At 39.7% G+C, this 25160-nt stretch overlaps 1 protein-coding gene across 1 annotated transcript in view; it reads left to right on the forward strand.

Annotated features, from left to right (window-relative positions):
• Positions 1 to 25160, forward strand: part of DIP-lambda (Dpr-interacting protein lambda) — a 560727-nt gene that overhangs the window by 509476 nt on the left and 26091 nt on the right. The window contains exon 10 of the mRNA XM_069130556.1: positions 11737 to 11856. Coding sequence (XP_068986657.1) covers positions 11737 to 11856 — 120 coding nt within the window. The remainder of the gene's footprint in view (positions 1 to 11736; positions 11857 to 25160) is intronic.

Consider the following 25160-nt stretch of genomic DNA (forward strand, 5'->3'; position numbering starts at 1 on the left):
CTGTTTCAACATTATACCGAATTTTTACTGTTTGTGGACGACTTCAAGGCTTACAAAATCATAACATTTAAATCCGATATTCTAAATGCACAATCGGACTTTAACAGGTTTGATAATTGGCGTGTGGAATTTATCATTGACAAGTGTCATATCGTATGCTTCTCTAGAAACAGAAACTCTTCCAATTTCTCCTACACACTAGTTAGGCAGAGCACAGGTTTCCACAAAAGTTTCTTTCGTTTTATAAAGAAATGTAGAGGATAGTTAGTACGTGAGGTTTAACCCTTTCGCTTCGGCAGTCCAGTCCGCTCAAGTGCTCTGCCTGTACGGAGGCGCGCGCCACAAATGCGCACAATGGCGTGATTGCTGTGTAAATGTTTTCCTAAGTCTTAAATAACAACTGTGTTGAATAAAACACTAATAAAACAATCTTTGCTCCAATATGATAAGTATAATTTACATCTTTAATATAAGAAGGTTTCTGCCGGTAACGAAAAAATATATGTCGGGTTATGGTTGGAATTTTGGGCGCGTAACAACTCTTCACGTGAATTAACCATTGTTTTACACAACCGAGATTATATTTACACGTATACACAAGTCTACTACAAAGATTAACAAATAATAAGTCTAGTGAATAATAAGCTTAACAAATAATAAAGTTAGCGGATAATAAGTTGAACGAATAATAAGTCTAACAAATAATAAGTCTAATGAATAATAAGTTTAACGAATAGTAAGTTCAATGAATAGTATGATTTATGAACAATAAGTTTAATGAACGCTATTAACAATATTTTTGAGTTCAAACGAATCCACGGCCAACGGGATAACTCTTTACTAAGCGTAGACTGATCTTAAGCACGGAAATACGATGGTTGAAAACACGACGTGTCACTCTCCAAAGCAGTCGCAAGAATGCCAGCCTCGTCGAGATTTTTCTCGCTGTACGATTGCATTTGTTTTTTATACTCGTTTGGAAGCATCGAGAAGGTCCCAAACGCCGTTGCTAGGCAGACTCGTTGGAAGCATCGAGAAAGTTCCAAACGCCGTTATTAGGCAGCTTCTGCCTGGAGTTTGATTAGTAATACAATGTATGACCCATAGTATCCGCACCTCCGAGGCAGCATCACACGTGGCTAGGCCCGCTCCCGAGGCCGCATGTCACCACAACCACATTTCTCGGAAAACCCATACAACCACTCCAGACCTCCGTTAGGCAAAACGTCCATCCCGTGACCGTGGCTACGTTCGGCGACCAATTGTCACCTCGAAGCCAATCTCCCTATCACAAATCTCGAACAATTACACCTATGATAAAATCCAGGCTAGAGTACTAGAGGATGTTCCTAAAATTTCCAAGGAACGGCTTCGGCTTTCCTTTCATCTCCGACATATATTATTGACTACACATGGCACTGGTGTATGCCTGATACATGGGGTACCGATCGTCGCGTGATCGCCACCTATAAGCGGCATCCGTACCCACAGGTCATCTAGCCGGCGCCACCTATAAGCGGCACCCGAAGCGAAAGGGTTAAAGGACGAGATTGCTCGTTGTTGAAACCGTCGAATATATTTAAGATAATAAATTAATGTACAGCCTGTATACGTGAGTCGTTAGTACAAAGTATAAATCGCAAAATAAAATCGCGGATAAATATTCGTTAATGCTCGTCGCGTAACTCGGTAGATACTCGAAGATACTCGGAGATACTCGGAGATACTGTTAGATATTCGGTATGTACTCGGAGATACTTTGTGTCGCTCGCGATCGCGTCGTCCTTTGACCCCTGCGCCGCTACAGAAATAATAGATGCACAACATTTTTTCTTTTATATTGTATTATTGAATTATGTATGATCAATTTTGTAGTAATATAACAACAATAATAATATGAAATAAAAAATGTTATGCATCTGTTATTTCCTTATAAAACGAAAGAAACTTTTGGGACAACTTGATATATCATCGGTTTCCTTTTCATATGTTGCAACTAATCCGAAATCCCTATGCTTTTCTCTACTTATATTACTTCCTCATTCGGCCTGTACTCAAACACGCATCTATCATTTGGGCTCGTCCTACTGTCAAACACAGACTACAGTTAAAGAGAATACAGCATAAACTGCAGAGAATTCAGTTCCGTTTTATCGCATACAGGATATGGCGTCCTAAGTCGAGCCTGGACCCTGATGCGGACCTTGGGCATTACCTCACTTGAAGTCCGAAAAACTCCTGCAAACCTCTGTTTTCTTTCGCAAGATTATCCGCGAACAAATCATCAGTTCCATCCTTTTTTTAACTTGTCAATTTTAAAGCAACAACACGTCCCTCTAGAACACCAAATGGTCTTCAGGCTATCGTCCTACTCGTTTCTCTTCGATGTTGTGGAGCCCTTGTCCATATGAATATGCACTCTTGCTAACTCTTATAACGACAAAATTGATTCTTTCGCGGAAAATGTAAGTACGCAGAAAACGTCGCTCTATAATGTACTACTTGAAAACGATGTGTGGCTGCCCTGCGTTAAATTTGTCTGTTTCATTAAAGCTTAGCTTTCGTTCATTTCCTTTCATTATTGTGCTGTTTTCTTTCTCCTTATTGTTACTTGTTTATTCTGTACCTTTTTCTTACTGCCTTATATGCGTCTACGACTTTATATGCAATATTCTCCGTGTCAAAGTGGATATTTAATCAGTTTAATAAAATACATTAAATGATTAATGCATATATAGTTGCAATTTTTTCTTTCAGGTTCTCTGAATTTTTCTCCTTTAAAATCTGTTTTGTGATCTCTAAAAAACAAACTGTACAATACTAATAGACACACTGTACTTGGAAGAAACTTGGACACAGAATGAGTCACTCAATATACAAATATCTCTGTTACTCGTCTAGCATACTAACTAAACATTAGTTACCGTTCATTAATTAATTATAATTTAAGCACAAGTCGTGATAATAGGTTCTTGAATATGTCCGATAACAAGGATATAATTTATATCGATGAAATTGACATTAACGTTGAAATATAACTACGCTAATAGTAATTTTTTACAACAAAACTTATTTTCCAAGTACCAATTTGATGGTACTAATTACTTTCTTTTTACTTTCACTGGTTAGATCGTCTGTCTTCTTTAGTTACGCGAAAATTGTGATGATAATAACGATTATTCCAAAGATATACTAATTTGTTCATTTTATATGTCGTTAGGTGAAAACTACATTTGTAATAATACGTTCTACATTGTTTATTTCGATTTACGGTATAAGAGGGATTTTAAAATACGATGTATATAATTTCATTAACTTTTTCTACCTTTTCCTCTGCGTGGTTGATCGATTTGATAAGTGAGCTTGTGATAAGTGACTTTCAAGGTTGTCAGTGTTTATTTAAACAGTATTTTTTATCTCATTGCTTTCTATCTAACGTCAAGACGAATTTGTCCGCTTTGTATATCATAACCTTGAAATGACCTTAGACTAAAAAATGTTGATTCTACCAATGGAAGCATCAGTACGTGAAATTTATTTGAATTAGAGTAAACATTCAAAGTAGTGGCAATAACGTAGGCATTTAGCATTCTATAAAGCTTCGAACTATTTTGTTGATACAATAAGCTACATAATATCTGATTACTTTTTCTTTCATGTTCTTCGAAATGTGTGGTTTTGTGCGCTAAACATCGTCTCAGTTTTTATTAACTAACCAGGGTATTGATTCGTTACATTCAATCCACTGGTTTCAGTATTTATGGTTTAGAAATTCTGTTGCTGCGTGTAGAGAATTTTCGAAACAGCGGTCACGCTGATATCACATTTGACAAACGAATTTCCTACAAAAATCTAACGTATATCGTTCCGTTCCATCTAATGAAAATTTAGTAATAAAAATTCAATTGTCATAATATGACGAAGAATTTCGCACTCAACGTTGACACTTCAGAGTCTCTGCTTGTATCCTTGCCATCACTACTGGAAACTGTCTTCGCTAATGTACATTTCTTTGATTTATATCATATTATATAGGATATTTGAGGTTTTTATAAATAAAGCTCGAGGGTATGTACAGAAAATTAAAATGATAAAATTGACGTCTCTGAGTTAGTAGAGGTATACAAAAATATATTATAGGATCATTATTCAGAAATGTTAGAAATTAGGTTTTCCAGTGATTTCTTTTCTATATAATAAATTTATTGATAGATTGATTTATTTACAGCAGATTAAACATGAAACGATGGTTATTTAACGTAAACGTAACATAGTAATGTGATATAACTATGACAACTACATTGATAATTCACAACTCACAACCAATAGTTTACAGCTCATAACAACTTGACAACTTTCTCTCGACCCAACTCTCTCAACTCAACTCTCGACTCGCAACTAGACTCTCAATTAACGACTTCCCATTAATCCGTCTTTCTCCCTTAAGCATCCCATTGTCGTCTTCTCATACCCCCACCACGTAAGCCTTCTGCCGCGTAATTATTTGACTAAAGGACCGACGACACATTGATGGGCTGCTTGACCCATTGAAATGTCCCGATCCTTTCGGTCCGTCGGCACTTTGGCTTTCTCGCAACATTGTTTATAGTTCAGCCGATATTTCTTAGACGATCTTTCCACGATACTGCAATATGTATATGTAATTATTTAGGGGCAACATTTTTACACAAACTGTGTTCTGTTCACCGATGTACTAAATCTGTTAATCGCTAGATTAATAGCGATTGAGAAAGTGGACTACTAGTCTCGAAACGATTAACTAACCGCAAAAGGCGTACAAAATATACAGCTAAAACGGTGTCGTGAAGCTTCCAAAAGGACTGGACCGTTGGAACGAAACTACAGAAGAACGAAAAAAAAGATTCATAAATCTGACACAAGTGTCCAAGCATCAAACGGTTTTGATCTTTTCTGTACGAGGGTTGAAACGATTGTGGATTCCCTTCAAATGACGAGAAACGCGAGCGTCTCGGAAACTCGAGCGATTCTGACTAACTTCTTCGTGCCAAAACTAGAGCTGTCCAGCCTCGTTAACGGTTGATGCGATTCCAACGGTGTCCGAAACGACTCTGCCAGCAAAGCTTGCATTTAGCTGATACGAAAAATATTCATACTAATTGGTTTTCACAGAACGTAGAAAAGTCCAATCGGTATGTTCGTTAGGCATCCTTGGCGCGAAGCTCGTGGTGGGAAGAATAAGCGAGCGATACCTGGACGAGCTTGAAACTTGGACACGATTAAGTATAAAGCTCGTGCATCATTTTTGACTCTTTGGAAGTAATCGCGTTTATGACGCGCTCGGCTGTTGAGAACATGATGGACACAGAAAAACAAAACGTTGTTACAATTAATTATACAAATTACTAGTAACTAAACAAATCCTTAAACTAGAACCTGTTTTATTATATGTACCTTGTTCTTAGAAATGAGCATTTCAATAAGTACACATATTCGGAATGCAAGTGTGGGAACGAAGCCTTAAAATCTCAACTGTAGTCAAAGTCTTTGCCTTGTCTTTGACTGCCACACGTGTTTTCAAAGAAATCTCCGTCAGGCCACGCGTACAGCAGTACCAAGCGTTCTCTGTTAGGTGCTTCCATCGATATTTTAGTAATGCGAATCGCTCAAGTGGTGGTCTCAAGAATGATCTTTCGTTTCGTTTGTTCGCAACATTAAAACCACTAGCTGTTGTCGAATATAACGAAGGAAAGTGTGGTATAGATTATTCCGACCAAATGGTTTCTTATGCCACTACAATTAGAAAAGGAATCAAATGGTACAGAAAACTTGGCGTTCAATTCCTCCTGGGAATTTCTGTTGTAAACGCTTTGACGGTTTACAAAACTGCAACAAGGAAAAATATAAACATTAGAATATTTAGACAATTATTAGTCGCAAAATTATTAGGGTTGTCTGAAAATACAAAGAATCCTTGTCTTCGACGGAGTCAGCACAATATCGCCGTTCGGAAAAATAATTCCGGAAGAAGCGTTAGACGCGCATGCAAAGTATGTTGTGCAAATAAAAGACGTGGAATGGACCGAACAAAGGCACAAAAGAATTTGAAGAAAACAACAACTTCTTGTCCAAATTGTCCCGACCAACCTCAACTATGTATAGAATGCTTTAAAGTTTTACATTCTAAATAATTTTTTCAATAAACCATTCTCGTATTTTTATTTTATAACAATTCAACAGTGTTATTATTATAGAATATTTTTCAAATACCTACGACGATCCTTAGCAAGTAGTCAAATAAGCGACACCCGAATATGGGTTACGTGGCCTGACCAGAAACTTTGCTGACACCCGAATACGGGTGTCGTGGCGGTCAACGTGTCAAGGACGTGTCTACGCCTCTTATGCGCCGCCTCTTTCGAACCCTCCTTGGGGGTGGCTTGTCTCCGGCAGTCCGGGTCCTTATCCGAACTATGTCCTAGATCGCAGCGGGCCGTAGCCATCGGAGGGAGCAGATTACTCTCAGGAGTAGTCAGCTATGGTCGGCGAACACCTGCGGTCACCTGCGATCGGGACCGGATCCCGATCTCGCTCCGCGGCCTCCTTCTCCTAAAAAAGAGCAGTATTTGCTGACAGAAAGAGACCATTGTATTTCATGGCCTCTCGCTCTGCAGCATCGCGCTAGCTACGCTTGGCAGCTAACACCTGTGCACGAGCAGAGGATCAAAATACATACAAGTTTAGTTCGTACTCTTATTTGTACCTAAAGTCATTGAACCGAAGAAGTTGGACCATGTAATATTATGTCATCAACGGATACTTACTCATACATAATACAGATATTATTCAAACATACATGTAGTATCGTGAGTGAGAGGCCTGGGAGTTGGCGGGTGAACCGCGTGAAGTGTCGCGAGAGCCGAGGCGTTAGGCGTTTGTTTTTTCTATCGCGTAGTTTTGGAAAGAGTAGGCCTACGTGATCTTGCCCACGAGCGGTTGCCAAGCGACGGAAAAGAGGGGGAATCAACAGTCAGTTGTTGGCGAGTGGCGTTACCGAGAGAGTGTGGATGGCAGTTTGTAAAAAGTCGAGTCGTTATCTAATTATTTAATTGTGCTGTTTTCTGTATGTTTGGTGTGAATAGTTCAGGTTGAACTACAATCGTCTTTTCTGTCAAATCAACATCTGTATCATCCATTCCTTGTAAATATATTATATCACGATATTACATTTTTTGGGGGCTCAGCCGGGATTGGACAAGACAGAAAACGAAACGGTTTAACAGAGCTATTCGCGCTAGTTGTGAGTTTACCGGTACGCGGTGCGGTAAAAGACGATATCGTTGACCATTTAAGTTGGTGTAGTGTGAAAAAATGGCTAACGTCGGGGACGAACGATTGTCGGGTGAAGAAGGTTCGACGCTGGAGGAGCTGAGAAGTAAGCTCGCGCGAATGAACCTCCCTATATCGGGCGCGAGGTCAGTGCTGATTGCGAGGCTGAATCGGGCGTGTAGGGCTGGACAATCGTATCCTAAGGGAGCGACGGGCGGTGAAGAGCCAACCGGTCAACGAGATTTAGAAAATGTACAGAGAGCTGAGCGTGATTGTAACGAAGACGAAAATGTTGAGAAAATGAATACGAAGGAGTTGAAAGAGCGCCTTGCTAGTTTGGGTTTAAAAACGACGGGAAGAAAAGCAGAATTACGCGCACGACTACAAGCGGCCATAGACGGTAACGATGTTTCGTCGGAAGAAGAAAGCGACGACGAAAGTGAGGACGAAGATGACAAAAAATACGCAAGAAGACACAAGAGAGGTACGCGAAGGGTGTATCAGGACCGTGATGAATATTGTCGAAGGGCATGTGTTGGTTCGACACTGAGTTTCAGAGACGTCGAAGATGCATTAGAGTCGTTTAGTGGCAACAAAGGTGAAAATGTCGAACGATGGTTCGAGTCGTTCGAGGAAGTCGCTGATACGTGCATGTGGTCGGATGGACAGAAGACAGTCTACGCGAGGAAGCTGCTGAAGGGATCAGCGAAAATATTCGCGAGCTTCGAGTGTCACGCCAGGACTTGGCATGAGTTGAAGAGGGGGCTAGTGAAAGAATTTTCGAGGAAAGTTAACAGTAGGCAGGTACATCAGAAACTTGAAGAAACAAAAAAGGAGAGTGATGAAGCATGTTTGGCTTACATGTACCGCATGCTCGAAATAGCCAGCCATGTGGACATAGAGGAGGAAGCAAAGGTGGAATACATAGTGGATGGAATAATAGACGACGAGAGAAATAAGGCTATATTATACGGCGCTACGTCAATCAAAGAATTGAGGAAGAGGTTAGTGATGTACGAAGAGCAGAAGAGTCGCAGAGTAAAGTCGATCGTGAAGCCGGCTAAAACCGAGAAGAAAGGGAAGCTCAGTCAATCTGCAGATGTAATGAAGAAAAGAAGATGCTTCATTTGTGGTAGTGAGGATCATCTAAGTGTTAAGTGTCCGGAGAGAGGAAAAGGTGTTAGGTGTTTCGAGTGCGGCGGATTTGGACATGTTGCAGCGAGGTGTACGGCGCGACCGAAAGAGACCTGCGTAGTGTCAAGATCCGAGAAGGGGAAGTATATGAAGGAAGTGATGATAGATGATTGTAGGTTTGTGGCATTAGTGGATACGGGTAGTGATCTCACATTCATTCGATCAGACGAGTATGCGAGGTTAGGGTCACCACCGCTAGGTAAATGTAAACTTAAGTTCGACGGTCTTAGTTCCGCTGGCAATGAGACCTGGGGTGAATTCACCAAGGTAATGTTGGTTGATGGGTATAAACTGCCAATCACTTTACACGTTGTTTCGAACAAAATATTGACGAAGCACGGCATGTTGTTGGGCACTGATTTTCTGGATCAGGTAGAATTACGGGTTAAGCGAGGCGAAGTGACTTTCTTGCGGCTTGACGAACAGACTAACAAAGACGTGCCGGATATATTTAGAATCAACGCGATAGAACAGACTGATGAAATAGACCTAACACACGTGCAGGAACCGCATTATCGGGAAGCAATTCGCGATATCATTAAGGGGTATAAGCCGGAGAAAAAGCGGGACGTTGGGATAACGGCAAAAATCGTGTTAAAGAGTGACAAACCTGTGGTTCGAAGGCCGCGAAGATTGGCACCTTCGGAGAAAAAAGAGGTGGACGAGTTGATGGAATTATGGAAGCAGGAGGAGGAGAAGGCTCAAGTTAAACGGAAGAAAGAAGCTGTTGAGAAAGAAGAACGGGAGAAACGTGAAAAAGAGCGACGAGACAGGCGTGATGGCAGTAACACTAAAGACGATCAAGACGGCGATCTTGGTAGTCCCACGTCTCATAAAGGTCGCAGTAGTAGTACCGGAAGTAGTAGAAGAGACAAAAGGCGGTCTAAATCTAGATCTAAGGAACGAGAGAGGGATCGTCAGAGAAGCGACAGAGATCGTGATAGAGATAGAGATCGAGAAAGAGATAGAGAAAGAGAAAGAGACCGTGACCGCGAAAGAGAGCGTGAAAGAGAACGTGAAAGAGATAGAGAAAGGGAAAGGGACAGGGAACGAGAAAGAGAACGTGAAAGAGAAGAAGCAAGGAAAACTGAAAGAGAAATTATGCGTGAAAGGGAGGAAGAGGAAGAGGCGAAGGAGAGGAAAAAGAACGAAAGAAGAGCGAGAGAAAAAGAAGCAGCTTATCAAGAGCGTTTGAGAGCATGGGAGACGCGGGAACGTCGCAAACAAAAGGAATATGAGAAAGAAGCGGAGAAACGCAGAGCAAAACGGGAAGCGAGAGAAAGGGAAGCAAAACGCATCAGATGACAGCGAGATAGAAGGCAACATCTGAGGGCAGATGTTATTGCAGGATGGCCGAGTGTAGTATCGTGAGTGAGAGGCCTGGGAGTTGGCGGGTGAACCGCGTGAAGTGTCGCGAGAGCCGAGGCGTTAGGCGTTTGTTTTTTCTATCGCGTAGTTTTGGAAAGAGTAGGCCTACGTGATCTTGCCCACGAGCGGTTGCCAAGCGACGGAAAAGAGGGGGAATCAACAGTCAGTTGTTGGCGAGTGGCGTTACCGAGAGAGTGTGGATGGCAGTTTGTAAAAAGTCGAGTCGTTATCTAATTATTTAATTGTGCTGTTTTCTGTATGTTTGGTGTGAATAGTTCAGGTTGAACTACAATCGTCTTTTCTGTCAAATCAACATCTGTATCATCCATTCCTTGTAAATATATTATATCACGATATTACATACATTTGCATCTTTTTTTTTGTAGTAGCCTTTTTGTAGTAGCTTTTTGCTGTAGAAACAGAAAAATGAAGAGGCTTTAATATGGAACATTTTTTATCCAGACTCTGTCTTAAAAAGGTATTTCATAAAATAAAAATATATTTCAGTTTTGCTATTCCTTGAATACTACAGACTTTAAATGCACTCGTAAAAGGAAGTCGACGAATCAGGAGATGTCGACAGCCATTCAACGAAGACCAAAACATATAAAGAACCTAAGACAAAGAATATTAAATGATTAGAGAAGCATTATGTTAGAATTGGAAGATAAGCTTTACATCGATACACGCAACTATGAGCTTATGCGGTTAGTTAGGCAGTACGAAAGGTATGAACAAAAAGAAAGAAAAAAGAACAGCGAAGAATACATAGACACTGCACTATATTATACCAGGCTATATCTGTAGATTATTATGCAGCTATAGTCGAGAGATAGGCGGCGAGCAAGTTCACACCATCAAATCAAGTCAATCGAAGAAAAGTCGAGGGACATGCTAAATCAAGGTAACAAGATAGCACGGTACAATCTATGCATTTACGCACAGACGTCGGTGGAGTATTTGAATTGCCAACGTATTATAAAAAAAACCTTGAGAAAAGTAAGAATTGAATTTGGAAACAGATTGTATTATTGCCTGGTGCAAAATTTCGAAAATATCCTATGAAGATTGTTCAAACGTATTGTAATTCTTCGCGTAATAAAATAAAAGTGCAAAAAGTGTCATTGTTACTGATTTTACCTTATTATCTAATAATGAAACATTGAAGGAGTTTGGTTTTTTATGTTACTTAATTTTTCATCTTCTATTTTGAGAGCAACAAAACTGAAAAGCATTTTTTAAACGAAGTCTGATAAAAAAATATTCCACATAAAAGTCTTTTCTTCGTTCCCGCGGAATAAGAATCTGCAAAGAAAAAATATGATTTCCATCTAAAAAATGAAAATCTTGAAGACACCTGACAAATAGCAAATAAATAGGATAGTTGTATCCCCCCTCCGAAACTGTGAAAATTTTCAAATAAACACTCCGTATAAACTAATAGGAAAGCGTCCTAATAAAGTATTGTAATAAACTTTAATAATATATAATATTGCATTGTCTTGGTTGAATCATTTTAGGAAATTTGTTATCACCAAATTTCAGATGTTTATGCATCTATTAAAAATTGAAAGACGCAAAAGTGTATAGAATTCACATTATCTGTAAATTAATAACATAATAAATATATAAAATATCCAAAGTGATAATATCTAGTGACTAGCGAGTGAAACAAGTCTCTATTGAGGTTGCATTTTGTTTGCACGTATTTATAAAAATAGGAATTTGAGCAAAGGAATTTGCAATTTATATTACGCTACGTACAATTGCATTTAGATAATAAAATATATCCAAGTGATATTTCTTCCTCGTATTCCCGTCGCTTCTATATATGTGGGTATAATTACAAAACTATTTTTGTTTCAGTTCCACCTGTTATAAAAGTAACAAATCAACTAGTAGCAGCACCGGTCGAGAGTGACGTTGTTCTTCAATGCCAGGTAGAAGCTTCGCCACAAGCGTTAAATACTTGGCACCAAAATACTGGTAATGAACATTTATCACGATTAAATATTTCAAATACATAAACAGCTTTTGATATTAATGATCGCCGACGAATTATTATTTGCAAAAAGACATATTGATCTTACTTATCCATTTCGATAACTATTGTGTAATGCGTTCTTGTATACGTATAATATGTACCTTGTTTCAATATTGAAAGTACTTGGAGAACGATTTATTTCAAACTAAATCGATTCTTTTCTTGTAATATAATATCAGAGACTAAAAAGAAATCTAAAAGATTATCTTATGCCCAATTTTCTAACGAAAATGTTTTTGGAAATTGAAAAAAGGTATTTGAAATTAATTTTGTGACTTATCAATTTATGACGATTTATTTGAAACTTGATACTGGAATCAACTACCTACGAATGTACCAAATCTTACGCTATCAACTTTTTGATCAATGTTATGAATGATACATCTATCGACCGCATCACCATGATTATTTCGGTTTTCTAAGTAAATCAGTTACGACACGATAGCAATTTCTAAACAAAACTCGTAAAAATTTAATATATAAGTAGGCTAAAAATATACGACGATAAAAAGTAAAAATAAAAGTTAAATTAAATTAAATTAAAAAGAATTAAAAGAATACAGTACTTTTTCAAAATTATAAGTATTAGGTTGTCCGAAATGTGTCTTTCTTTTACAGACACGTCCTTTACAACGAAGCATCTTTATACAAACATGAAACCTAATCTGTCAAACGTTGTGATTTCTATCTTAATAAGACAAAAATGGATCATACGTAATTCGATAAAATAATATAAAACGGAAAATGTTGTGCATTTTGACCCCCCTCTCCCCCCAAAAAATATGTATAATAGCCAAAGCGTTGCAAAATAGAAATATATTATTCATCACCTACAGTTCTTGTAAATATCTGAAAGAAACAAAGTCAGGAACCAACATTAAAACTTGCGCCTCAATGCATACGTGTAAAAAGATTCTACGAAAAGTTTAAAAATTTTAATTTGCGGCCGCAAAGCGATTAACTGGATTGCGAATACACTTGTTTATTTTGAAATCAGTGCCTATCTGGAGGACACTACATATGCACGTATTCTCCTTTTTTTAACAGAAATAGTTATTTCATATACATATATCTTGTCACTGTTATCTAAATAAAACCTTTTCAGAAATCTAAAAATGATATTGTTTGAGATTTAGTTACGAATATATAACAATTTCGTGTACGACACATTTGTCAATTAACGACAAATTGAAGACAGTCAAATTTCAGAAATAATTCTGATAAGTGAACGAGATTTTATTTAAACTATTTCGTCAACTTTGCAGGAGGGAGCGGCATTTAACAACTTATTTCCAAATAAATTACACTCTAAAGGAGTTATATAAAGTAGATCGCTTCTCACCCGGTCAAGTTGAACAACGCTCCAAGAAACAGATTATATTCAAATTTTTCGTCAATTTGGATACTCCACTACTTAAAATGATCTTCAAATTTACCGGACGAAAACCAAGTAAAAAGGGACCAAAAACTGATCGGAAACGGACAGAAGCGGGAAGAAAGCAACCTACTTCGTATAACTCTTTTTGAACGTAATTCATTTAAAAATGAGTCATTAAACAATAATAGTGAAAAATGAGTCTAATGTATTCGCCGTTTTCATCGAAGCCAAGAAGAGTCCGTACAATCTGCTATATACTTTTCTCTTCGAAATCAACATTTCGATGAAACAGCACACATACATATGTATATCATAATGAGTAATTTACTATTAAAACCAGAATCTGTTTTTAACAAAACGTTTCTATTTTTTTACAAAGTCAAAGAGATTTAATTTTAAATCAATCAAACGATATTCATATGGAAAATCTTTTGCATTTTTTGCAGTTAAAGAACAAAGATCGTTTAAAGAAGAAATAATAGCGTGTACGTTAAAATCAAACATGTTGTAGAAAAACAAATTATTGCAAGCTGGGGATTCGTCTTATGCGCGTACCTTATCACTGCTGTCAACCGTCAGTTACAGCTCGAGAGCTTAACAAGTGGAGATGTTTTCGCTGTTACAGCGAATTTATTTCGCGCCATAAAGATACAAAGATAGAATACACGAGTCATATGTTGCTGCATAAATAGATGCGATATGGGAATATGGGAATACAAAGAAGACGCTGAATAGAAGAATATTCTGTTCTTGTCTGGTTAGACATGCGCACCGAATGTGCTTGCGTTATTAGACAAGGACATAAAGAGCCTCTATGCAGGTCTCGTTCTATTCCTATATCGTTTTTTCAGCTCGCTCACGTGCTCTATCTTTACATCTCTATGATGCTGACTTTGCCATTTTGACGATTGAGTTGGATGTTGAATGTAATCACAGACAAGTTATTCGTAATATAAGCCCCATGTTCGCTGTAGCAAGTCGCAGAGGGCATAAGAAACACTCTCGTCTTTTTCCAGGTCCAGACACAGAGGATCCGGGTTCCACAAAGTTCCATTTAATGTCACGTCCATCCTTATTAGTCGATAGTCGCAGACACGTACCGCGATCGTTCCATGCTGTTGATCGGCCCGCCTGCTGTTGGAGCGAACCTCTAAAACTTGAAACAAACGAAGATATCAATATCAAATAACATTTTACAGCGTGTCGGCATTGCCAGCCATACGCTTTTTATCGCATTCCTGGCCTGATTCCGATCGATTTTTGCCGAAGCGATGCGATGTTAGATTGTCCCTACACATTTAGAATTCGAGTCGTGTCTGGTATTGTACATTATTCGGGAGGATCTCGCAAGCTTCTACGATGCAAGCTTTTCGGTATATGCCGACCTGTGTGTAGATCTCCTTCATATAATTCCTTCTGAGTACAATTTACTTAGAAATGTATTAAATATCTCTCACCTCAGTTTGTACAAGCTGATAAAAGAAGGTGTCCGACACTTGAAAGGCTTATAGCACTTACCACGAGGAACAGATATGTACTACAATAAATAGATAAGTAGATAAGTGTTAAAAGCAATCCCTTCCGTGTAAAATCGACTTGTATTGTCCATTAGCGTTCCATATTTTGATCATATTTCGAACATGCAGGAATCAGAAGTATTATTTCAAGGTTATAAACGCAAGGTTATTACTGATATCAGCAAACATTACTTCACACACGCAAACGTAGCACGAATCTTTAGTATTCATCCAGTAAGATAAATGTTACTTTCGTGATGTTAATAATTCCATTATTATTTATTAGTTCCACTGATTGTTGTCACGCGGAAATGACGAGCATTACGTTATAATGGTAATATTAGGTTACTCGTACGCAAAATATATCTCAATTTCCTTCTCCCAAACTGTTTAAGAAGCTTTTCCAACGTCTCAAAATTTATGTGACCGCGATCTGTTTCTGCCGCTTATACGAGAGAATGTTTTGGGAATGGTAGAAGAGAATCCAGAAACGAGAACTCAAAGGCTGTCAATGATTGTGGCATCGGTAAACCATTTATAAACAGTTACTTTACCCGTACTGTCTTCAACGTATACAAATTTTGAAGTTTTGTCTCGACTGTCTGAAACGATTGACATTTTGTCAATGGTTATTGACAAAATATACCGTAAATCCGAATTGACTTCTCGTCGTACTCTTTGCTGACGAATGAGATTACAAATTTTCATAATAGTCGTGAATCAAGTCGTCGAGAGAAATTCTTTTTGAATGTACGGATCGGAATTTTAGGATCAGACTGTCTTCCGAACAGAATGTTCCGAGCAAAAGTTATTGCAACCTTTCAACGAATGACTTGGTTGGAATCTTAAATAATGTGCCGCATCAAAAGTGATTCTACGTGTAATTTCAGCATGGGGCTCAATCACGCTAATCAATTAACGGAGTTTCCTTTCAAGAATCTCTTACGGGGTGAGCAGGTAAAATCAAGCAATGACGAGTATACACGTCGACCGTAGGGTAAATGCTTGTACTATGAATTTTACCGAAAAAGCAAAGCAAAACGAGGAAGGAATATATTTTTATTCGATAAGAAATTAACAATTCATTGTTGAAAAAAGGTATTCTTATTAAAAACCTAAAAGTTGTCAAAAGGCAATAAAGTAAACAAAAATAAACAAAATAAAATAAACAAGTACACAGAACAATTCGGGGAATAGCCGATGCATTGGGAAAAATATCCAACTTAACTTACGAAGACCAATACATTGTACGGAGCATAACCGACATACCAAAAAGAATAATCAAATAATCAATCTTTTTTTAAAAACTATTTTCTTTCTTTTATAAAATAGACAATAGGTTTACTGGAAGTATAAAGGAAGCATACCACTAAATGCCATTTATATCACTTCTTACTAAAATATTGCGTTTTTACACTAAATGGCATTTTGTATTTCACACGACGAGTATACGCGTCAACCGCACCGAAATAAAGTTTTACGTTGACGTGTATACGTGTCGAACGCAGTTAACTGACCAACGCGAAGCAGTATGTAAATCAAACCTTCGGAGAGAGGCGGATAAGACGAGGAGGTCCAGCAGGATAGCTTGCTCGATCGTTTGACTTGAATTCTCTGAATTTTCTGCTGGTCGCTTAAAAGCTTTGGTCTGGTCATCGCCGATAAATAATGCGTTGAACTTACGACAACGAGTAGGAAATGCGTGTTGGACAGTAGAACGGGAGCGATATCTGAAAATGTACGTCAATATATGATATGAAGATATGAAGATTTGTATTACAAATGTGTCTATGAAGCGTGTAAATTCAATGTGCTGTGAAGAGTCGTGATACGAAACGCTAGTAAATAATAAAAATTGATTTCATATACAGGCAGGATTACTTTTAAAATCAATGTTCGTTACACGATTATCCACTCGATAAGCGCTATAAGCCCTTTAAGTATCGCATCTTTCTTTTTTCTTCACTTATCTGAAATGTTCCTTAGAGCGATCTTGTAAGGAAGAAAATATTCAGCTAATTGAGTTTGCGGTCCCCTTGGTCTTGAACTCGGATCTTTCATTCGACGGCTGCTTTCCCAATTGAACTTTTTTTTTTTAGAGTTTATTTACCAAGATACAATTTTTAATACATATTGGGTATTCACAATAAACTATGAATTTCGATAAGGTGTGTTAGGCAAAAGTACCGATACGCGACGGTACGACGTAGCCATACTATATTATGTGTCGGCGTTTTACATTTTTTGTAATTTTAAATCTATTCTTTGGATTTAAGCCACTGGGGAGCGGAGCTTTTATGTAATTTTGTTTTTGGTTGATTTTTTTGTCCTGAAACTTGGTCGCAAAACAGGACTGAAACTTGGTCGCAAAACAGGACAGCTGCTTTCCCAATGGAACTAACCAGGCCATCGACGAATATTCTTTCCCTGATTCAAACCTAGCCAACCGAATAGAGAGATCTGCCCACTTTAAAGTAAATCGCTGCATGACCGATCGAGGAGATGTCCCCACTTTAAAGTAAATCACTACATGACCGATCGGGAAGATCTCCCATTCTGACCTCAGTAACGCGTTTTCTTTTTATTATTATTATTATTATTATCAGTTATTGTTTACTTGGAATTGTTCCCAATTAATTGCGGACGTTCTCTCCTTTTACAAAGTACAGTACATAATAAAATACAACAATTTAGTAATGTTGGCTTGTCCGAGCGCGGTGAGAAACGTAATATAGTTGGCTGTGGCGCGCGCATTTGGCTAAGAGGGCTGGGCTGTTTACAATCTCGAATTTGACGTTAATTGCCTAATGAATTGCATGTACGTGTTATGTGTGGGTGAGAGGAACAATAACACCGACTTTTTATCACACTATATTAACACGAATCTGGTACATACGTATGTCACACGAGACAAAAATAAAGTCATCTTTCCTAATCCGCGGAACTCACCTGTCTGTCTTCGCAATCGTTTTAATAATTTAGCAAGAGCGACGCAAGCTGTCGCTATGATCGCGAGCGCGCAATATTAGGCGTTCGAACATAACTGTATGTACAATAACAATTGCATAGTAACAACGTACCCGCAACTAAATCTCAATGAATATAATGATATCTTTTTTAAGGAGATATTTATTCAGAGCAAGATAATTACACTTTCTCTGTTAAAGAGAATGGAGAAAATATGTGCATATGTAGTAAGTGTATTCTCCAAATAGGTACTTATTGCACAGTAAACAAGCGATATTCGAGTTTCATAGGATCCATCGGTGAAAGATCAAAACACCGATTAGTTACTCGCAATCCAGTTAATCACATGCAACCGGAAATTATAAAAATTTTTAACATTTCACAGAATCTTTTTGAAAGCGTGTATTGCAGATGAGACCGGCTGCTCCAATGAGAATAATTCCAAATTTCTCTTTGACCGCTTTAAATATTTAATGCGGCTATACACGACGAAAAATAAATTTTCATACTGCAGCTCTTTGACTAACAATTGTATACTTAAAAATCTGAAAAGTATCATCATATTTCTCTTAATTGTAGTTAGTCTATAACAGTGGTTTTTAAGTTTCTTATACCTGAGGACTAGCGAAAACAGAAGAATTATTTCAGAAACCACAGTGTAGAGATGAAAACCTTTATTTGTATAATAGTATTTTAATTATTTACTTTCAAATAAAATGTTATGCAATGAGAACTTCTTAAAATAGAGAAACCAAGCAATTAAAAAAGTTTTAGAGGATATTTAATTGGAATAGAACTAATACGAAAGCTACTGTTACTTTTTTACAAGAATATTTGATAACCGTGGTTAGAGTGCTGTTTCTGAAGAACGAGGTGGTACATTGACATTTATTCTGCTTCCTTGTTTCGTTCTTACCAACGATAGGACTGAGAGAGTCTTCTCGCATAAATAGCTAGAAAATAAAACTAGCAATTCAACAGAGTTCTATGAGGTAGATATTTTTCTTCCGGCGATACCTGAAAATTCTGACAATGTTGCATTCTATGTATGGGCATTAAAGTAACGTCAGAAGACAGCTCGAACAAATTTTTTTAAGTGCGCAATAATTACGTGCATATGAAGAAACTTAAGTGCACGTGAGAAATATCTTTGATGAAAGGCTTATTAATCCAGAGGTTACCTTTACGAGGATCCACATTTTGAGGCTAATAATGGCAAAAGCTTTTAACTTATGCCCTTAAATGTTAACTTATTATATTAAATATGAATTTCGTGTTGACATCTACAGTAGTCAAAATGTTGAAATAGCGATAACATTGCCTGTATCTCCTTCTTGTATGCGGCCATCCAAACAGCCAGCTTCTTTCTGATTTCTTACTATAAAAATACTTGCGCAAAGACATTGAAGAAGGATATTATGTTCACTGAAAGGATTAGATACGTTCGACATATATACAAGCGCAGCTCACCATCCAGCAAAGGTTCTATTAAAACAGATTATCGCTCTCTTTGAAATTATTCTACTTGCTTCCTCAGTCGAGAGAAGCGCGAAGGAGCCTCCACTTTCGATAGCCACCTCAGCGCCCTTTCGCGTGCAGAAAGAGACGTTTGTGTCTCGAATCCACGGTGTCACAGAGTGTCGCAACATCCTGAATCCCTTGCTCTACGATTTAAGTCCTGATGGCGCGTGCTATAAACGAGATCGGTCACACGTCGAGCCATTTCACGGTTCGGCTAAGCGTTCGAAGTTATGACAATCGCACACGTCTTATGGCATGTAAAAACACATGTAAGGTGCAACTGGTTTAATTCTGTAAGTTGTTTGACAAATAATTGCAAGCGAGAACAAGACGGGCTTATTATCTCGAAGTAAATAATAAATTAATAACATTTTATTTTATTTTAAATTACTAACGTTTCGAAAAAATGTACGGAAAATTAATAATCTTCAGTCGTACGGTATCTTTTGAAGCATATTGATACGTGCAATGCAAAATTACATCTTTGCACTGCCACGTTGTTTCGCTACGTTTCTCGTGTCTCGTACAAACTTTACGCGCTCTTGATGGCTTTGATTTCGATGGTGCTGGGTCAATGTGCTTGGAAAGATGACCCCAACGTTGCGCGTGTAGTCTCTGTAGCAAATCTCCGTTCATATTCTTGCAACGGTACATTTTGCGTAATGATTCGACTGTACCGATTCTATATTCAGCGTAACTATATTTTTTTCTACTATTCATTTTATTGAAGAAAATGTAGGAGTTAAAAAGTGAAAATATCAAACGCGCAAAAGAAAAGTTTTCGGTATCCTTCCGCATATTTTCTGATAACAGGGAAGCACACTAGCATTTGGTCTTGCCGATCAATTCCAATAATTCCTTTGTTGTATTCGATGACACGTTTTGGTTTTAAGGAAGGAATGAATTGATCTTTGCCTTGTTCAGTCATTTTTGCTGTTCCGTGTTTCGTAGAAATGATATAAACGTCTCGTTTGTATTTCCATTTTAATGCCAGTGTTCCATTACAGCTCCTCATTCTACTTTCCCCGTTTTTTTAATTTTGCTTTAACGAAATCGTTTGGCATATTCTTTCTGTTCAGACGTATTGTCACAACAGCATTAGTTCTACCGTTACGTAAAGTTAGAAATAGTTTTGACGAAGAGTACCAATTATATAAGTATAACGTATGTCCTTTGTGTAACACTGACTGTGATACCTCATCGACGACTGTCATTGGATGCACTGTCATTAGAATTTTTTTTATCACTACCTGTGTATATTTTAAAGTCGTAACAATACATAATTTAGAAAATTTAATGCTGAATTTCGCCCTTTTCGACGGATTAAGTTGCTTATAAGCGTCTCTTATATTTCATCAGCGATTCAGTGATAGCAATATCTTCTTCCATTATATACGCTTCTTTAAATTTTTTATTAAAAGAATTCGTCACAGATTTTATTCTGTGTAATTTATCTGTATGGTGAAATGTAATGTTTTCTAAAAATGCAAAAATCTGGTAATTTGCAGAAATCTTTTAAATCACATCGTGTTACGCCGGGCGACACTCTGCCTAGACCTGGCCACACACCGCGGGCAAGATGGTCACCAGATGTCCGCTCGTCCTTACTGCGTACCCTCAATATTCTCAAGTACCCTCCATAAATCTCAGCAATTTCCTAGTCGAGGTCCTTCGAAACTAACAAAGATTCTTCCGTTGCATTGTTTCCCGAAGTTTATTGCTCGCCACGGGTTGACACGGGAAAGTTTCTGTTTCTCACGTGTGAGGCCTCCCACCAACGACTTTATCTTGAGGGCGGTGAGCATCCTTCCTCACCCACCACCATAGCAAATAACCAATTAACAACGAAGCCTATTTCCCTCACTCTATTAGCCAAAATCGTCACCAACAAATCCGATGATCCCGTGCGCTAGACACACCCATCCTTAGTTTTCCTCCGTCACAGCTTCATCGTCGAAGCACACTCTTTTTCGCTTCTTCAAACCGTCAACATCTTGTAACCGGGTCAAGATCAATCAACTATAACTTGTACATTCGCATCAGTGCAATCATTTCTTTACGAAGTTGTTGAAATAAATATAAAGTTATACCTGTGAATCAGTGTAACTATTCAATTAACCACCCCTATTATCCTAAACGAAATAGGGGATCGATCAATTCGTGGCGTCGATTATCTAATCGTAACGGGAATTTACGACTCCCGTTGACGTGCTTCTTCGCGATCGCGTCTCTCCGCGAGTGATCGAACATTTTGGTCCTTCGAGCCGGATAACGTGTCTGTGAAAAGTGCACGCCAGTGACACCCACTACCATACAGTGCCACGTCAATCCAACATAACCAGCAGCGGAAGCGTTACCACTCCAGCGAAGTCAGTAACGCCAAGGGCCGTCACCTTTGAAGAGGCATAATTCGGTGGTTGAAACGCAACCAGGCAGCCTCCCGCCGCAACTGGACAATCGTCAACGTAACGAGATCCAACAACTTCGTTCTCACTACAAAACGCGTCACGTTAGACAAGTATCACCTTCGTCAACAGAAGTAAGTTCTAACCAGTTCAATCTCTATCATATAATAAATAATGGCAACCGGAAATGAACTTGCCGCCTTGCGCCGACGCCGAGGCCAGTGCGTCAGCCACTTTACACGCTTATCAAAAAAGCTGGACGAAATCGAACAATCCAGCTGTCCGCAAGAGCACGAGTTAGTCCAAATGAAAAATCGTCTGGAAACATATGAGACGGAATTCCGCGCCATTCAAAACGAGCTTACAAGTATAGATGAAAAAGAGATCGCGCGCGGCCTTGAAATAGCAGACGAGTACGAAAGATTAGAGCTCCGAGTAATTCACCAATTAAACAATCTACGACTAGTTACGCCGTCGCAATCGACAAACGGCGAATCAGCCGCTGTTCGCGAGGCTGCATCAATTAAATTACCGGAGATTCATGTGCCTATTTTCGACGGTACCGTCGAGAATTGGCATTCATTTTACGACTCCTTCTTGTCCATCATAGATCGAAACGAGCGACTTACACCCGTGCAAAAGTTTCATTATCTCCAATCCTCCCTGACCGGAGGGGCCGCGCGAAGCATACAATCGCTAGACATCACGGAATTAAATTATTCAATTGCTATCGACATTCTTAAGGAAAAATTCGACTGCCACCGTCAAGTCTGCATGCGCCACTGGGACTTGATTTTTGACTATCCGCAAATAACTAAAGAAACACCCGAAGCCATAGATGATTTTCTCGAGACGGTCAAGGTAAACCTCCAAGCCTTAAAGAAGCTCGGCGAACCAGTCGTATCAAACGTCGTTCTTCTCAAGATATTCACATTGAAACTACCAGCAGCCATCATACGCAAATGGCACCGCACATTGCCAGACAAGAAAATGCCGTCCTACACGCACTTGGTAGAATTTCTGAAAACGCGTACGAACGGTGACAGAACAAATTCAGCATCAACCGTGATGAAACGGGGGTCCGATCGACGTAACCGTCAGCAACCGAACTCCCCGCGAGTTCACGCATTCGCGACTACACATAAGCCGTCGATGTGTCCGAATTGCCGAGGACCACACGCAATATGGAATTGTGAAACCTTCAAGGCGCAATCGCCCAAGGAACGTCTTGAAACGGCCAAAAGGACGTCTCTCTGTACTAATTGTCTAGGCAAGGGTCACACCCTTACTCAATGTACCGCCGGTTCATGTCGCATCTGCAGACAGCGACACCATACATATCTGCACCGAGACCATGATCATCGCAAAGTCCAAACACGTGTAGACCGAACATCGAGCGGTCGATCGTCGAGCGGTCGATCATCGAGCGGTCGATCGTCGAACGGTCGATCGTCGAGCGGTCGATCGTCGAGCAGCCGGGCATCCAACGGTCGATCCTCGCCCAGTTCACCGACCCCGCGTTCGTCACATCGTTCGAGACGCGCATCTACGTCTCCCCGAACGTTCCCCCGAACGTCTCCCCGAACATCTCCGCGAACATCTCCGAAACGCGAATCTCGGCTATCGCGAACGACGGGATCGGAACCAAATATATCACCCGGTTCTAAACAACAAAAAAGGCAATGACTTCATCAGACGACTTTGCTAGGGACCGAACCACAGAAAACAGACTCATTGACCTCGCTTCCCTCCGAACCATTGCAGCACGATTTGTTAGTCACAGCGCAGGTCAACATCTTGAATAATAAAATTCAACCATTCCGTTGTCGGGCTTTGCTAGACACCGGTTCTAGCATGAACTTTATTACAGAAAAGCTCGCTAATTCGTTAAAACTCAATCAACGGAAATGTTCGGTCCCAATCGGAACACTCAACACGTTATCGACGACCGCGAAACGCTACATCACGGCCACGATCACCTCCATTGACGGTAGATACGAACGTACCTTGACGTTCCTAATCATACCGACAATATCGCCTTGGATCCCAGATCAACCCATAAATCGCTCAACGATACAGATACCTCGGAATCTCCAACTAGCCGATCCAAGATTCCACATACCCGCTCCGATCGAAATATTGTTGAGCGCCGGGCCAACACTAGCATCACTCTGTGTCGGCCAGCTTGATATCAGTCAAGCAAACGGACCCGACTTGCGTCTGCAAAAAACGCAATTCGGATGGGTCATCGGGGGGAGCCCAACCTCGCAATCACCAGCACACGCATTTCACGCCTCCACGACGGCTTTACAGGCGGATCTCGCCCGGTTCTGGGAAATCGACGAAGGACCTCCCACTGTACACATTTCGGAAGTGGAACGACAGTGCGAGGAACACTTCCGAAACCACGTTCAGCGCAACAACGAAGGGCGATACATTGTCGCTCTCCCGTTTAACGAAACAACCCCTTCGCTTGGATCCTCTAAAGCCATGGCGATGAAGCGACTCACCTCCCTATGCCGTCGGTTCCAACGGGACAAACAATTCGAAGCCGACTATCACGCCGTCATACAAGAGTACCTAGAATTAGGACACATGACTAAGATCACCACGGACCACTACACGGACGATGGATATTTTCTGCCACATCACGGCGTGATCAAAGAGTCCAGCCAAACTACGAAACTCCGAGTTGTGTTTGACGGATCTGCACCAACCACCACCGGAGTTTCATTGAACGACGTACTTCATACGGGACCGAAATTACAAGACGACTTATTTTTCATTCTTCTAAGATTTCGCTCTCATCAATACGTCATTACAGGAGATGTCGAAAAAATGTACCGACAATTTCTTGTGCGTCCAGAGGATCGGAAATTCCAACAAATTTTGTGGCGCAACTCTGATGGAAGGGTTGACACTTATCAACTCAACACAGTGACATTCGGGCTGTCAGCGGCCCCTTATCTAGCCATTCGATGCCTCAGACAACTGGCGGACGACGAGGGACATCGGTACCCTCGAGCGGCGACAGTCTTAAAGCGAGACTTCTACGTCGACGATCTTCTCACGGGAGTTGATACAAGGGGCGAGGCACGATCATTGAGAACAGAGCTCACAGAATTGCTCAAACTAGCCGGCTTAAACATTCGAAAATGGGCATCGAACGACCGGGAACTGCTACGAGGACTTTCCGAGCAGGACATAAACGATAAGCTGCTGCTAGGCGAATCGCAAACGTTCAAAACTCTGGGTGTTATCTGGAATTCCTTTGACGATTCGATCCTGTATTCCGTCAAAATCAACCCTACCGCCTCTCGAGTCACGAAAAGAACAATCAGCTCCGAAATCGCCAAGATCTACGACCCTCTTGGATTACTGGCACCAGTGATCGTTCGAGCTAAGATGCTGCTCCAAAGACTTTGGACATTAAAAATTGACTGGGACGAATCCCTACC

This window comes from Bombus flavifrons, chromosome 17 (assembly GCF_040668555.2).
Source record: "Bombus flavifrons isolate JBK064 chromosome 17, iyBomFlav1_principal, whole genome shotgun sequence".
NCBI classification, from domain to species: domain Eukaryota; kingdom Metazoa; phylum Arthropoda; class Insecta; order Hymenoptera; family Apidae; genus Bombus; species Bombus flavifrons.